The 18,555-nt window shown below is 33.3% G+C and overlaps 1 protein-coding gene and 1 long non-coding RNA gene across 2 annotated transcripts in view; one reads left to right on the top strand and one right to left on the bottom strand.

Annotated features, from left to right (window-relative positions):
- The first annotated feature begins 3,916 nt into the window (after nt 1–3,916).
- Nucleotides 3,917–11,364, top strand: LOC126970682 (uncharacterized). The gene is made up of 5 exons (XR_007730678.1): nt 3,917–4,056; nt 5,669–5,687; nt 8,455–8,475; nt 9,551–9,626; nt 11,162–11,364. It is a non-coding gene; the product is annotated as an uncharacterized LOC126970682 (long non-coding RNA).
- A 761-nt stretch (nt 11,365–12,125) lies between these two features.
- LOC126970623 (glutamine-dependent NAD(+) synthetase) overlaps nt 12,126–18,555 on the bottom strand; it is a 40,361-nt gene continuing 33,931 nt past the window's right edge. Inside the window, exon 13 of the mRNA XM_050816672.1 lies at nt 12,126–18,061. Within this exon, the coding sequence (XP_050672629.1) occupies nt 17,930–18,061 (132 nt within the window). The 3' untranslated portion in view covers nt 12,126–17,929. The remainder of the gene's footprint in view (nt 18,062–18,555) is intronic.

Here is an 18,555-nt window from a genome sequence, read left to right as displayed (position 1 = left end):
GTCATTTCTATCCATCCCAGGCTGTCCGATCATTTAGATATTCAGGAGTTGGAGTAATAGGATTTACGACAGAGTCATTTTTTTATAAAACATTTAAATTTATTTATAGATAATGCCTGAACAGTGGCTGGGACTTTATTGTAGAAGTGTATACATTTACCCTTAAAGCTATTATGTATCTTATGAAGCCTACTAGAATTAGTTACAAGCAATCCCTTATTTCTAGTGTTATAATAATGAAAATCACTATTAAGAGCAAAAAGGTGACGATTTTTGTGAACATATATTAAATTTTCATAATTGTACTGACAATGAACAGTCATAATATTTATTTCTTTAAATTTTTCTTTGAGAGACTGTCTATAACCAAGCTGATATATAGCACGAACAGCTCTCTTTTGCAGTGCAAACACTATATCAATGTCAGCAGCATGACCCCATAGTAATATACCGTACGTCATGATGCTGTGAAAATAACTAAAGTACACTAATCTAGCGGTCGCAACATTCGTCTACTCTCTAATCTTTCTAACTGCATATGCCGCAGAGCTGAGTCTATCTGCTAGATGGGTAATATGTGGACCCCACTGAAGCTTTTTATCTAACGTGATACCCAAGAAGACCGTAGTGTCCACAAGTTCCAATCTCTGGTCATTTATAAGTACGTTGGTTTGTACCTCCGCTGTGTTTGGTGTAATGAACCGTAAACACTTTGTTTTTTTACTGCTTAAGAGCAGATTATTCGTCTCAAGCCAACGCACTATCTTTGAGAGTGCATTGCTTACCTCGTCATCAATATCCGCACGTCGCTTCACTTTAAAAATAAGTGAAGTATCATCAGCAAACAATACAATCTCATGGCTATCATCTACCACAAACGGTAAATCGTTGATATATATAAGAAACAAGAAAGGACCGAGAATAGAACCCTGTGGAACACCTATTCCCACAGGTTTACCCGAAGACCGTTTGCTATTTACATCGACTATCTGAACTCTATCGCTTAAATATGATTTTAACAGATTTAGGGCTCTATTTTTCACTCCATAATGCTTTAGTTTTAGGAGTAAAGTTTCATGGTGGACGCAGTCAAATGCTTTTTACAAATCACAAAAAATGCCCAATGCATCCTGTGACTCTTCCCAGGCGTCAAAGATGTGCTCAATGAGTCTAGTACCCGCATTAATTGTTGATAAACCCCTAGTGAAACCAAACTGATTTTTGTTCATTAATTTACAAAAATGCATTTGTAGCTGTTGAAGCAAAAGTTTTTCAAAAATTTTACTAAAAACAAGCAGCACTGAAATAGGTCTGAAATTAGCAGGGTCAAAAGAACTGCCCGATTTAAACAAAGGTATAACTTTGCTGTATTTCATGAGGTCAGGGAACACACCCTCATCTATGCATTCATTAAATATTATTGCTAATTCAGGTGCTATAATGTCAAGTATGTATTTTACAATATTAGTCGAATGGCCCCATAGGTCTTTTGTATTTTTTAGGTTAATTAATTTGAAGATTTTTATTATATCGCTACCTGTAACACACTTAAATTTCAAATCAGTGGAAGATACTGGTACGTGTAATTTAAGCATATCATATGCTGCTTTTGGCGAAGAGTTAAGGTCTTTGGTCGTGACAATCGGGATTTCGGAGAAGTATTTATCAAATTCATTTGCAATTTCTATTTCCGAATTTATAACGCGATTATTAATATTTAAACAGATGGCGGTGTTACGGCAATTCGATCTACCAGTTTTATTGTTAATTACACTCCAAGTCGCTTTTACTTTATCATTACTGTTTTTAATTTTATCTGCAATGAAACGTGTTTTCGCTTCATGACAAACTACTTTAAAGAGCTTGGAGTATTTTTTTACATATATTTTAAATTCTTCACTATTATTGTAATGTTTCTCATAATAAAGGTCATATAAGCGTTTACGACTTTTGTGGATACCCATTGTTGCCCAATCATTAAAACTATGTTTGTTGTTTACTGTAACCGTTACTGGAGTAAAAATCCTGTCAAATTCCTCACAGAAGGAATTGAAGACTAAGTTATAGTGAAAATTAGCAGTTTCGCACAGTGTAAAAATGGTATCGTATTTACCAAATTATTTCTAAACCTCTCAAGACGGCTACCCGTAACTGGTATAATCGTCACCTTTTTTGGTCTGACATTGTATTTACTTTTATAAGTTGCCCACTATGGTCGGACTGAAGATTATTAATTATGAGTTTACTAGTAATAGTAACATCTGTAACAACATTATCTAAACAGGTTGCTGTTGTAGAAGTGATTCTAGTAGGTTCCCAAAATACATTGAACAAATTAAAACTTTGAAATAAATTTTTAAGGCTAGTACAATTGGCCGAAGGTTCAAGCAAGTTTATATTAAAATCTCCACACACTATAATTGACTTGCTAGTTTTGCTAAATTTTGATAGTACCTCCTCCATTCTATGTTGGAATTGTTCATATGATTCAGTGGGGGGGCGGTATACACTTACAATAATAAATTGCTCTAGTTCTATACAAGCTATCTCAATTAGTTGTTCTATAGAGAGATTAACAATATCTCTTCTATTCTTACATTTTAATCTATTATTAATAATAATTAGGGAACCTCCATGTATTGCCCTACTTCTACAAAACGAACTGACAACTTTATGTTCTCTAAAACTAAACTGGAGCTGATGACTCTTACGCCAATGTTCTGTAATACATAATATATCTATATTACAGCAGCTCAAAAACAGTTCAATTTCTAATTCCTTACTTGAGATACCTTGTATATTCTGGTGAACAATATTTATGAGCTTTATATTATGATTATCTATAGCAGTAACATTTATATTTGGTGAATGTTGCCTATTTTGTATGATATTGCAAGAGTTGTCCTCCCTTGTCAAATAACTTAATTTAAATTAATTGAAGAAAAATCTTCATTGTTATATTTTTGTACATTAGTACTAATACATTCCCCAATAGGGGCTTGTATGTCGATTATTTTACAATTTTGCCCAATAGAGGCATGTTTATTAAATAATACTACAGAGGAAGTAGTTTGTTGATTAAGACTATAACCTACTAAAGTAGCCAGCTGTCGCTTAACTCTAAATGGTAGGTATAGGTTACCATTGGTTATTTTCAGTTTACAATTAATGAATTTATTTGGGTCAAATAAAATTAAATTTTCATTGTTGTGGAATGTCGCATTATACAAAGTTGTATTTAATTTAAATATTTTTCTATTTTGCTCCTGTGTCAAATCCGAGGAGTATGGAAATGTACACATCATCACTTTAGATTTTGTGTTATTGGAAATATTAATTAATTTTTCTATATTTTTAATTAGTTGCCGCTATTTCCGACTAGGACTGCGGTATCTAGTTGGAGCGCAGCGGAGACCAATCCTTAATCTATGATTGCGAATATATGGGTATTTCGAAGTCAAAAAATATATAAGTTGTGGATAAGTAAACTCCACATTACAACCAGCTCCGAAATACATATAGCATAAGTATTATTCCGAACGGCTCAGTAGTTTTCGCAGTATAACCGAAGGAAAAACACGGCTATCCATTTATTACTATAGATAAGAATTTTTATTTGACATTGAAAATTACCTATTTCAACTAAAATATGAGTCAATTATAATTCAATGACTTCTGGAACTGAAGAAATAAACGCGAAAACGTGAAAAATATATAAATTTGCATCACAAAGAGAAAACATCTGCGTGTATTCTAAAGATCTGACGTCATTGCAATGTGTTAGGGACGCCATTTTAAAATTTGACAGCCATTACATTCTTCCATAAACCTTTGTTTTTATTTACAAAGAGTAATCAGCTTTAATGTGACGACTGACGGTTCTTAGAATTGATTTGTTCAGTTGCTTTTGAATATTTAAACGTCTCCTTATATATATCTCCTGAAAGCGACTATTGAAATTAGTTTCAATTGATCTGTTAAGGAGTCAACACTTGCTACGAAATGCTGCGAACTCTTCTTTGTGTGCTTTTCATTGCATTTGTGTTATCTTGCGCAGTAAGTTTGTTTTATCTATACATTTATAAGTACGACTCATCACGATATCTCTGGGACATAAGGCGTAGAGACTTGAAACTTTGTAGGAATATTCCTTTCGCCTTTCAGTAGAGGTCTGCTAAGATCAGATTTTACGTAATTCTGAAACCCGCAAGTTTATTGATCAATATCAAGTGTATAAGGCGTAGAGACAATCAAAGAAATTATAGTTCAGTTAATAAGAAATAAAATTTCAAACATTGGAACTCTTATTGGAAGATAAATAATTGCACAAAATTATTTCGAATAAGACAATCAGTTTTTGCAAGGCATAAAAAGTTGCAGAAGAGATCAAGTTAATATTACTCGGTTGCGTATAGATCACACTAATATAACCCACATTTACTTAATAACTAAAAGCTGTGAGCCAAAATGCCAATGTGGGGAGGATTTAACTGCATCACACCTACTAGAAGATTGTCAGTCATACCGGTCAGAAAAGTCATTATGTAAACTTCCCGATAACCCAAAAGATTGTTTACATCAAGATAGTTGGTGTAAAACTGTAAAGTTTCTTAAGTTTATTAAAATGTACAACAAACAACAATGTATAAAAGTAAGCTGTAGTCGTTGATGATGTATGTTTTTTTAAAGCGACTTAAAATAAACTAATAAAAAAAAAGGCGTAGAGACTAGAATTTTTGTAGGAATATTCCTTTCGCTTTACAGATGTTACAAAATTCCACCCGCAAGTTTTTTTTATTATCATGAACAGAATATCATTCAATCAGATTTATAACTTAGGTATAACTTATAACGTCGGTCGCTCCATTCCCAATTTTTGGTAACATTAAGTGAGTCATTTATGTTAATAGCTTTTGCCACACCTACACGTCTTTTAACAGTACTTTTAAGTTTTGTAATACATTTGTTTCGAACATTTTTCTGGGATCTAGTTGTAAAAGCATATACATCGCCTCACAAAACACTTACTAACTTGAGTAGCAGACATAATCTGTGTAATAAATAAACGCGAAGTAAACTTATTCCAAGTTAATATTTTTTTTTCTTTATCTTTACTTTGTCACTACAAAATAACATGACACGGAGAAGAAATTTTAAACTTGAAGAAACTACACTGCGTTTAACTTCATCACTTAATTTGATAAAACCCCAATTAAATAATGAATTCAAATTATCCTTTATTTACTTATAATTGACATTAATTATTACATACCGTTAGAATATATGAACCAATTTGTTATTTTTCTCTTCATTTTGAAATAGAGAAAAGACATGAAAATTCATCAAAGCGAGATTAATAATAAGAAATACAGCTACATTCACCATGCGAGTCTGGTTTAGTCGACTCGAGCCTGCTTTACTCGAACAAGCGTTACATAGACGAGCGTGACGGCTCAGTCTCATTCAATGCCCAAAATAATATAATCGCGCCTTTAGAAGTTTTAAAAAGTACTATTGGGTCATGTCAATTTTCGTTTTCTAAGAAGGAATCATAAAATAAATTAAGGTGAAATTTACAATGTGTAACGTTATTATTGTTGTACTTTATAATATGTTTTATTTAATAATTATTGTATTACTGACTCTTTGTTAATTATGTTTGTTTCAGGTAGCGGCCCCAGCTGATGGTAAGAAAAAAAAATATATAAGATTTTAAATAGTATGTATAATATACGAAGACGAGAAACATGAAAGAAAATTAACTCAGTAGATATTTAACCGTAATAATAAAATTAATTTTAAAATTACAGTAAATAATAATTGTAACTTTTATATTTTCAAATAATAATAATAATAATATTGACACACTTTTTACACAAATTATCTTGCCCCAAGTTAAGCATATATAGCCTGTGTTATGGGTTACAAGACAATGATATATTTAATACAATATACTTACTTAAACATACATAAATTCATATAAACATACATAAATACATTTAAACATCCATGACTCGGAAACAAACATCCATATTCATCATATAAATGCTTGCACCTACCGGGATTCGAACCCGGGACCTATAGCTTAGTAGGTAGGATCGCTAACCACTCGGCTATACAAATATATCAAATAAACAAACATTTTAAAGCATTTTAAAAACAACATTTTAATCAGATTTAAGTTGGGGCTACTCATGAACGGCGGAGCGTGGCAGAAGCAGGCGTCTACTATATTACTTACAGGATGCTCCCAAATGACATTACGGAAAATAAATTTTTTCAATGATTTATGCATTTAAAAAAAAATATGATTACGCATAGGGACTACGCGCACTTATTCAGCTCCATTCGCGTTTCGCTGAACGATTTTGGTTACACTTATACAGCTCTGTTTCTATCAGCCGCGTACGGCGTCGTAAGAATGAGAATAATAACTTTAAATCACGTCTGCACTCTTTAATCTTTGCGTGGATAATGATTAATAATAATAATAATAAAGTCATTTATTCCATATCTCTAAAAAAAAGTGTACATATACAATATTGTTAGTTTTTTTTTTGTTAGTATTATTTGCTTAATCTAGGTTTTTAGTATAATTGTTATTTAGTTAAATTTTTAGGTATGGATCCCAGATTGGGTAAAGGCCTCCTCGAACTTCATCTACAACTTCCTGTCAAGTGCTTTATGCATCCAATCTTTTCCTGCTGATTGTGCTATGTCATCAGCCCACCGTTTTATTGGTCTTCCTACATTTCGTTTTCGTTGGCCCCTTCCAACGTGTAATTTCTCTAGTCCACCTCCTGTCGGTATACCGTGCAATATATCCAGCCCATTTCCATTTAAGTGCCAGTGCATGTGTGAGTGCATCGGTGATCTTGGTTTTCTGTCTTATCCTGGCGCTTCTTACTTTGTCTATCTTCCTTATTTTTAATAAGCTTCTTTCCATTGCTCTTTGATTACTCGTAATCATCTGCTTGACTTTTTCTGTAAAGGTCCACGTTTGACAGCTGTACAATAAACACAGGACACTAGTATCATCACATAATGATTACGTCAAATCAATGCAGGAACAATACAGGTCGCAACTTGTCGACAAGGAGTCGCGAACCATCCCTGTAAAGAGCTGTTCCGCGGCACTCGTCGGCGAACAGCGCTGTACGCGGCGGAACAGCGCCGAACGCTCTCTCCGAATTCGCATAATAAATCACATTTATCCTCATTTTATGCTGGTTTGCAGCGAAAGCAGAATGGACGCGGAAAGCTGAATCGACGCGTATACGTCTCCATACAAAATTGTTGTTTTCTATGGATAAAACCAGAAAAGAGCTGAATAAGTGCGCGTAGTCCCTAAGTATCTCTACCAGTGTGTTGTTGAATTAAAAAAATGTATTAATTTACTGAATATATTATTCATGAGAACGAGGGGCGGAGAGAGAAGGTTGAGCTGCCATGACAAAAGATGAAAGTTCATAATTTAAAAAAATATTAGAGTGCGTACACCAAGAAACTAATGCCAATGAAAAATGTATAAGAATATTTATTGAACGCTTGATTGATCTGATTGATATAAAAAATATCATCCTGTGATCATACGTAAGGTGCTTGAAAGACCACTTGTTGGCTGACTACAGTGCAGTGCCAAAAAAAAGGCTTCTACTACTTGTGGAATATATATGGCTAATATACTCATACTAAATGTATGGGAGTGTTTAATATCAAATTTTGGATACAGTTATTGTTGTGATTTTACTGATGTTGTAACGTTCTTTCGATATCCATTTTAAGCTGTAATAGTAACGGAATAATAGCCGTTTGTTTTGCAAATCTTAGAGCATACACTATTTAAGTATAATAATTGACCATTCGCAAAACAATCAAACAAAACAAATATTTTTTTTTATTTCGTAGGTAAATTGCATTGCACTTGAAATATGTCATTTTTTCCTTAAAGCTCGTTCGGAAGGCAGATTTCCTTAGAGAAGAACGAGTAAGAAACTCTAAGGTTGCTCTTTTCAAAACCGAATGATATTTCAGAATCTTATTTTAAAATTATTTTTTCAAATCATTTCAATTCGAATATATTATGTATGTAGATACTAATTAATAAAATAAATAATTACTAAATTTCTTACATGAGTAAGGAAAAAAAAATGTAAATTAATAAGTAAAAACATAGTTAAAGTTATTGAGTACATACTTAAAGTACAATAGTAGATGCATCAATCCACACACACCGTAAAAAAATAAAGGCATTATGAGAGCATTTTATTAGCTATTATATAAAAAAAATATAATAACTTTGATTTAAAAAAATATAGAAAAAACAAAAAAAAACACATCAGATTTCCCGGTGAGAGAATCATCCAACCACCACAAGCTATAGATCTCTGCCTCATAATTTAAAAGATGCAAACAGATATTATATTATTCACCACGTATTCTTTTTATTTTCAGATACTGCAACTACAACAGCAGGTAGGTACAACAAATAACACGTAAGAAAAATATCTTTAGACCTCAATACAGATATCATAAATATGGCGAAATGGCCAGAGATGATAGGTGATACTGAGGTACCGGCTATTCAATCCAATGCGCGTCCCTTTCTAGCTGAAAAAAAAATAATTGATTGAAAACTCCAAGTTCTAATTTCAAATCTTTAACCTTTCTTTAATATGTATGGTTATTGTATTATAATGAATTACCGGAGGCTTAAAATGTCGAAATAAAAGCGAAAAACTCATTATCACTCGGATATAGTTAATGTGACTCATAAAATTTAGCAGTATGAACCTATTTTATGCTTTCATTGGCGAAGACATAGCTGTCATTCGATGAACTGTTTCGTAATTGACGGTGGTTTTGTAAGTTCAAAATATTAAGCACGGGTCACATGTGGCTTTCCGCCTGACAAAACCTATTAAAATCACAATTTTTCTCAGAAATGGTTAATCAAATCAAAGTATAAAAAAATAATAACTGTTATTTAAAAAAATAATAAAGAAAAACATGAAGCAGACTTCCCGGTGAGAGGATCATCCAGCCAGCACAAGAAGCGCCCGTTCACGAGCATGACGCATGGGCCAGCCTACCTCAACCATATTTAAGGTAGGAAACGACCCGACGACGAACGACGAAAGGTATCTAACATCGGATACGATGGACGGATAGAGGCATTTTAGGTATCTGTCAGAGATATAGGTAACAAACGATTATGAATACAGAATTTCATCGATCGTTCGTTACGCACAAAACACGTTTTAAATAATATTATAGCTTTATTAAACGCCCGATCAGCGTTTTTTTATGAATAAATCGGATTACGTACCTACTTCATGATATTATTAATATCAGTTATTTATGCAACTGTTGTGTAACAAGGGTTATTAAAACACGAATGTGGATTTAATAGTATCACATGAGTATTTTAATACCTAATTATCAACAGTTGCATACAAGACTTTATCTACACCCATAATATGAATATTAGAATACCATATTAGAATCTTTAATAGAGGATTTAAAGATAAACATTAGTTCATGCTTTCAGCTCCTTCAAAAGAACCGGGTGCGATTCCTACTATGATGAAGGATGCTAAAGACATAGCTGGTAAAATGTTTTCAATGTAAGTTATTATTGATTATCTAAAATTCTAGGCGGGGTGTGCGGAGCTCGGGAGCTCCTGATAATTTATATTTTGTTTGTTACGAATTTGGAAGGGTAGACAGAGGCGAATCGGATCCAAATCTAACAGACCTTCGAACCTCGTACTACCTAACAGTCATAATCCAGCTGACATCCTGTGCAAATTAGCCTCCCACTAGTTAATTGTAATACAATTAATACAAAAAAATATTTAGTGCAGTAGGTCCTCTTTTTTTTATTGAAAAGGAGGACAAACGAGCGTACGGGTCACCTGGTGTTAAGTGATTACTGCCACCAACATTCTCTTGAAACACCAGAGGAATCACAGAGGGTTGCCGACCTTTAAGGAAGGTGTACGCGCTTTTTTTGAAAGTATTGCCCAGCTCTATTTGTGACGCCCAGCTTCTTCAAAGCTAATTTGGCTCGAGCTTCCGAGATCCAGTATTGCGATACTAGGTGAGGCAAGGGAAGTGTTGTCGAAGAGCGGTGACACGACAAGGGGGGTTTTTTTAGTAGTAAACCCGCAAACTTGAGTCTTCTGGGTGTTAAATTAGACAAGGTTCAATTTACCCGAAATTAGACATCAACGATTTACCGAGAGAGACCTTCATGGCCCGTGTATAATGTTTAAAATAATAATACAAAAATAAATAAAAAAAAAACACAAAAATTAAGTATATCAATCGCATGTCAGCAAGATCTGATTGAATTATATGTATATATACATATTACGCAGCATGGGATGCACTCGGTTCATTCACTTCATTGACACACCTTGTATTCATCGATATTTTTAAAAGGCGCAAGAACAAAGAAAGTTGATATATTGCTGACAAGTGAGCATGCCACGTAGGACGAACCACGAGAAAAACATGCATTTTCTAAGTTCAAACCACAAACAGTCAAGGATTTTCCTTAGGATTATTTGATCGTCATGGCGAAGGCAAGACGAATCGGGAACTGAATCCGTTTAAACACAAAGGGCATATCTATTGAGATTGTTGGAATCCTCGGAATGAGAACTAACTCATCTTTAAATTTTCCTTTGAGCATCGTCGCGTGAATCACATTACTCATCGGTTTTCTCATCACCAAGCGCGTTCCATTGCATATTTTTAGTTGGTTTACATTTCGAAGCATGATGACTTTCGAAACCGCCTTCAGTTGTAAATTGTGCGGTGGTAAACAATTCAATTGGATTATTAGTGGCTTCGTCTTCCTAGGTTACACAGTCAATAGATTTGAATGAATGTAGAGTACCAACGATTTGATACTGAATTATAAAGTTTGCCAAAATTGCTCGCTCACTTAACTATTTGTTATTTTTGTGGTTAGCAATGATTTTATAGAAATAACAATGACATTATGTATTTTATTAAAAAGAGCGCAAAAAAAGAATGCTGTGTCCGAAGCGGTAGTAGTATTAGAAATGACATCAAAAAAAAATCTAAAGGGATCAATTTTGAGAAAATAAATGCCTTTACTGCCTTTTTATAATTTTTATTTTTGTTACAGGAAGTGGCTTTAAATCGATCAACACGCACAATAGATGAAAGAAAACTTACATTTATCGCATTAGTAATGGACTCCGAATACGAAACATTTGAAATACCAGCCAGCCAATGAAAATATAAAGGAAAAAACATACCGGTAATGATCTAATATTAAAATGTTGCAATGAACTCAATAGACGTCAGAAAATAAAGACATACTTCCAAGGATTTTTTTTTATTTAATCTTGTATTTATTTTAATAATAAGTGGCAAATCGTTTTGATAAAAATTAAAATGGCATCATTGGAATATTTAACAGGGACGTAGCTACCGCCGTATCAATAATACAGGGCCCTTGGCCCCCGAAGTGCGTAAGAGGCAGAAACTTTAGAAAAACAAACAAAAGTTAAATTAACAAATTATTAAGTATTCCAAGAATCCCTAGAGGGTATGTTCCGATATGCACTGCGACCACTGTACAGTGTGACGTCAATTTAGTATACTGTGAAGACGTTCCTTTATAGCCAGATAAACTGGTTACTATTTAAAACGGAACGCAATCCCGTATACTGTTAGTCGCATTTTTTGACGCATCATTCACATGAGTGTATTAAAGTTTTCTAGTTCATTAAAAAAAACTTGTTGGAGTACTGTCAAATTAAAAATGTTTGGGATAAAACTGTAGGTATTGTTTATAAAACGTTAGGCACTCGAGTGGTTTTGACTGATCACGTGATCAAAGTACTGCGAGTACCTTACCTTGAAAACCCCAGTGCTCACAGTAGAATATGGCGGCGATTTATGACGTCATATATTTCCCTAGGGTACTGCGGCAGTATACTGGCAGTCCATAACGGAATGAATTTTTCTACAGTGATAGCATTGTGTAGAGCTCGTAGTGCATATCGGAACATTCCCTAAATGTTTGTATTGTCCTATAATCTGAAAACAGTCAAATAAATATAATATAAAATAAAAACACGTCATCAAAACAATTAAATTTATTTCAGTTATACTAGACAGAGCGACAGGAACAAAAAACTCGACGACAATATTTTACTTAAAACTATAGGTACCTACGCAAAGAGCTCTGCAGGTGCAAAAATAATTGATTTATTTAATAATTTCATTAAAATACCTATACTGATTAAAAAAAACAAAAAGCATACATTTGTATGAAGCAAAAATATAATGTACTTAAGTATTTAATTAATTCTAAGAAATTCGTATAATTTTAGGTGGACGAAATCGTACTTCAGAAGCTATAATGCTGATAATTTGTGTTATAACATCTTATCTATATAAATAAAAGAGAATGTATGTTTGTATGTTCCCTAATAACTCCTAAACTATTCGACCAATCTCAATGAAATCTTTTGTAATAGATTCGTTGAAGCTCAAGGAAGGTTTACATATATAGTTTGTCGTGTCACGATCCCACCCACGCCTTTACCATATCTCTCGAACCGTTTATTGACAGAGCGTCTGTCGGGTCAGCTAGTTTTGTATATTTCTTTTATGCGTCTGGTGTAACTAAACTTCTCCTAAACGGCTGGACCGATTTTAATGAAACTATCTGTGTGTCTTCAGGTGGATTCGAGAATGGTTTATATTCACAATTGAACTACCTCCTTAACGGCTGGACCGATTTTGATGATTTTTTTTGTGAGTTCCAGTGAATTTGCGATTGGTTTAGATTCTCAATTCCATCCATATAATATAATTCTCTTGCTCATGTGTAAGTTAGTGAACTCCTAACGGCTGGACCGATTTTTCAAATATAAGACGTTTGTACAGGACAACGTCTGTCGGGTCCACTACTTTAATATAAAGTTAATATATCCTTTCTTGAAAAATATACGCATTACCAATACGTTCAAACACGGATAACAATGATTATTTTTAGGAAGTCAATAAGGCGGAACATTAACCGCATTTGTTCGTGCGCTTTTCAAGGAGCTTTCTTCAACGCACTACAAAGCTGTGGAATGAGCTTCCTTGTGCGGTGTTTTCGGGACGATACGACATGGGTACCTTAAAAAAAAGCGCGTACACCTTCCTTAAAGGCCGGCAACGCTCCTGTGATTCCTTGGATTGTAAGAGAATGTGGGCGGCGGTGATCACTTAAAACCAGGTAAGCCGTACGCTCGTTTGTACTTTTTTTTCCATAAAAAAATGGTCAAACAGAGGCTAATGAATTCAGAACATAACGCCATGATTCGTTCGTAGACTTCCATCGCGATCTTGAGCTGCCGACCATCGCAAACACTTCTAAACACTTCAAGCAGATTATATTTTATTGTTATAATATTTTATGTAAATACAAAATCTACTTTTTATAAAGCAAGGGGTGCCCGGCGAAATTGCGGAGGCGGCGGAAACTCTTGACACATTGACACTTGACACAAATAGTACATCAATCTGTCCGCGTGGCGGCTAAATCGTTTTGGTGTTTGATTCAGTAATTCACGACACACACTACTGACGACGTCCATACTTTCGGGTCTTTCTGTTGTATTTGTACTGCAGATATAGAATATATTTCGTGAGTACCCGTCATAATAATTACAATATAAATATATATATTGAAAAAAAAAACGTAACCAAAATCCATACATTGCTTCATTTTATATTTCACATTTTTGAAGTTATACTTCTTTAGACGCGTTATAGAAAAATGATGAGAGTGAAATTTTAAGATGCGCGCGCATCACTGTAAAACAAAAGTGTCAGGGTGAAGTTGGTTCCTAAAATTTTCTGACGTTTGCGACATTCGTTTTTTTTTTTGGTTTCTTCGTCCATTATTAGGACAGGCAAAGGGTTCAAGCCCATCATCCGTATTCGTTATTTAATAATTAATTATTGTCGAAGCCATCTTTGCAAGATTTTTACAATATTGTTCTTTCTACAAACGTAGAATAGCACGAGGAATAAATAATTTTAAGAACTTTTGCTTTGATACGCCAAAGAAGAATAACTTCTTGCGTGCATACATAAGTACACAACAACTTTAAAAAAAAACCGGAGAACAAAGTAGTGTAGGTACCGGTCACCTAATGGTACGACACCAACGCCACCCACGCTCACTAACGCCCGTTCCCAATATTCAGTCAATCTCTAATTGAGATTAAAATCTTAACTTTCGATGACTTTTCTGTCCCAATAAACTTATCGACGGTAACTCTCCTTACCCGTGCACGCTGTCTGTCAATGGGACGACGTATAGCTTACCAGTGATATAAAGTTTGTATGGAAATTGCAATTCATGCGTCCCAATATAAGGCGATAAGAGTTATCGGGTATATTGGGACAACTTCAGATTATTGACAGCTAATTACTGACAGTAGAAGGTAGTAATTTATCTCTATCTGTAGATAGTATATTGGGAACTGCCGTAAAACGTTAAAAACTAACCTACAGTAACAACCCCATTTGAGTGACTTACAAGTGAGCGAATACTACTTAACGATATACGTATGTATATGACACTAATAAGGTATACAGTATTTTTTATGACAATAAGGGACAAGACGAGCAGGACGTTCTGTTGATGGTAATTGATACGCCCTGCCCATAACAATGTAGTACCGTTCAGGATTCTTGAAAAACTCAAAAATTCTGAACGGCACTACAATTGCGCTCGTCACCTTGAGACATATGATATTAAGTCTCATTTGCCCAGTAATTTCACTAGTTTTAAGTTTAAATTATTTTATTTCTTATTAAAAACTTAGTCACTTACATATGAACATATATTTTGATTAATAACAGTAATAATTCGCTTTAAGCATCTATAAGGTTGCAGTAAGTATACCTACCTACTTAAAATAATCTTCTTCACAAATAGGTTACTGGCGTTTTACAAAAAATATATTTAAAATATATTCCATAACATAAAACACATTTTTGTTTAAATACATTAACACTGAGCAGTTTTAAACATAATTTATAAGTTATTTCAAAGGATTTTATCCGATAACTTAAGAGTTAAATGTATAATTATCGGCTGATGACGGTAGACTTAAAAAAATATGATTTTATGTACTTATATTCAGCTACTAACACTAAATCAAAAATGAACTTTTAGATTCTCAATGTAAGCAGCTCATAAATAAAGTTTCTGTTTTAAATAAGTTACTTATCGGAATTTACTTTAACGTCGTAAAAAATCGAATCTTTAGACCATTGAATACCTACTAAAATTGTTTTCGAGAAGATTATTTAAGGAACAGATTACAGAATCAATACATGTCAAAAAATAATATCCATCAATAATTAGTAATATACTCAAATGCTACACTAAAATAGCTTAAAAGCATCTACTTCACATTAACTTACATTTAAAAAATGGTTTTTAAATAAACCACAAATCCAAACCTGTATGTTTATTTGGAAGTTAGAAGCCCCAGACGGAAAAACCTAATTTTACGACATGGGTTAAATGGTGGAAGAAAGAATTGCAAGAAATATATATTTCGAATAATAAATTAATACTCTCAAAAATAATTGTACAACTTTTCGACATAGAATAAGGTGGTGACATTATAAAAAACAATTTAACAACCCTGATATATTATCTGTAATGTATACATACATATAAATAAAATTGGAGTGTCTGTTTGTAATATTGAAATGGCAGGACCTAATTTGACAGGACTTTTATTATCAGGTAGCTGATGTAATAAGGAGTAACCTAGGCTACGTTTATTTTAGAAAAATAAAGTAATGTTGCAATGTCCAAGAAACGGTCTAACTCTAAAGATAATTTATATGACAAAATAACGTTTGCTGGGTCAGCTAGGAGTAACATATAATACATATTTATTTGAAAGGCAATAAGGCTTAAAACTATTATATACTACCTACTAATTCCCTTAGCTATAACTATCATCACATGCTTTGCCAAAATATATGACTACTCACAAATCTAAATCGACAAAAGTTTCAATTCTTAATATTTCTACATTATTATTTAAATAACCTCTAAATTAGATAAAAACTTAGCCACTTTGCAGGCAAGCGTGTATAAAGCGACTGAGCAAATACAAATTTTAACATGAAATAAATAACAATTAAATTAAAATAAAAAAAAAAACTAGCACTCAGTTCGGGAATCGAACCCGGATGTTAAGAAAAATAAAACATACATTATTTCTATTTAGATATCAATTGTGTAGGTAAGGAACTGTTACTATGAAACTTATAACTAAAATAAATGCATTATTTTACATATTCTTTAATTAAATATAGTAGGTGTTCGAAATGACAGCCATTTCTTTTTCATTACAATATTAAACTCGCACCTCTCGAGTTCCGTCCGAGCGCTCCTTCCAACTGAGCCAACAACAAGGTCGTAAATTTTGGTATAACTTGTTCAACTCTCAGGATGTGGCTCCATCTACAGGATCTTCTTACAGTTATTCAATTTCAAGTGTTAATTTCGCCAATATTTGTATGCATCCTTAGGACATGTTAACTCGCCTAACTCTGGCACGGGACTGATGCCACTTGAGTCTCGTTTAACATTTGGATAATTATGGATTTCCGCAAAGTAACGCCTACTTCAATAAATTTTCTTTACAGTTGATAACCTGCAGATGGAGCAACAACCCGAGATGGCTCAGTTGGTAACAGCGCTCGGACGGAACCCGAGAGTTCGCGGGTTCGGGTCCCGCATTATTCATAAATTTCGGTTACAAATTTAATTTAAATAATTAATCCCAGAAGGATATCACTTTAAACATAACAAATTAATAATATTGAACAATTTTAGTATTGTGTATTGTATCATCAGGTGATGAATTTGTTTTCAAAATTGCCTCTATGGCTATAACATAGCCATAGTTAGCTTCTTTCGTACACTTCTTCAACGTAACCCCACAAGATATAATCTAGTGGGGTTAAATCGAGCGACCTCGACTATAGAATTACCCCCTTATTCATAATAGTCTTCTAACTAAAAGCATTGCTAATTTTCACTCTGTCTTCTTCTATTGACCTAAGTCAGAATGAGAAAAAACACTCCTTAGCGGCTGTTTAAAGTTAGCGGAACATTATGAATAAAGGGGTTTATGTCTACCTACGTATAATTTTTAAATAGGTACCTTCGGGTTCGATCTCCGAAGTGAGTACTATTTTTTTTTAAATCTATGAACGAAGTTTTTCTTGTCACTAAAATCAATGACATGGTTCTTATGAAGACATCTTTATTTGTTTATATATGATCTGACAGCCAAAAGGGGGTTAACATTTTAAAGGCCTGAATTTTAAGCAATCAACACAGTAAAACACCATGATTGTATTCGGGCAGATGCTAGTCTGTATATATATATATATATACACAAATAAATATGTGTGTGTGTGTGTGTATGAGTGTGAAGGTGGGATTGTGAGTACGTGTGTGTATGCGTATTCGTTTTAATGTGATAAAACCACAGGATTTTAACTTTAAACCGTATATCTTATATTTTCAGACTTGCCCATACTGACCAATCTAAATGGTATATGGACACCCTGTATTTATTTTTATAATCGCAAATCTTTTATATAATATGCTTAAGAACTTGCGTTTCTTTAATATCCAGCATCGTGTATACAATTTTTAGACTATTTAAATAAGTGTAAAAAAAGTCTTATATTATTCTACTTTTGTGCGGGTACAACAAACATTTAAGCTCCAACTTGTATTGTTGTCACTGTCTTCATAATTGTGAATAAAAGAGACAACAATACGCTCTATTGATATTGAGACAGTGCCATTGCAGACATAGAAATAAATAGATAGACACATCTAGATAAGTACGCCCTTTCTATCTCTTCTCATATTGAAATGTGGCGGAACAATCGACATATGGTTAATCGTGGGGTTTTGCTCGGCGTCATTTGGTACGGAACCACGTTTTTTCTTCTCCATGTGAGTCACCTGTGTACAAAAAAAAATTGTATTATATTAAAACATTATTATATACACTTGAATAAACAGCTGAAGATACACCTTTTTCAAAATGTAAGTCATTTTTGCAATTAATACCGATTTTAGACAATGGCGTTAAAAGACATTCGATAATAATTTAAAAAGACATTCATAAGCTAAGCGCGAAGTGCACGGGCATGCAAATTGTTCTTTTTTCGAATTGTATATAATAGGTATTATATATTTTATATTATATATGTCGCCAAATGATAAGTCAAAGTAAAAAATAAACTTTATTCAAATAGGCTTAAACTAAGCGCTTTTGAATCGGAATTATTAATAACTAACTGACCCAGCAAACGTTGTATTGCCATATAAAGTAATAAGAAAAAAATAAATAATTAAATTTGTTGGGGTGTAAAAAATAGATGACGACGGATTCTCAGACCTACCAAATGTTAAATCGAACATAATATATATCGTACTATGTCCAATAATTATTA

This window comes from Leptidea sinapis, chromosome 21, assembly GCF_905404315.1.
Source record: "Leptidea sinapis chromosome 21, ilLepSina1.1, whole genome shotgun sequence".
Taxonomy (NCBI): domain Eukaryota; kingdom Metazoa; phylum Arthropoda; class Insecta; order Lepidoptera; family Pieridae; genus Leptidea; species Leptidea sinapis.
This window is presented reverse-complemented; position numbering and strand designations above follow the sequence as displayed.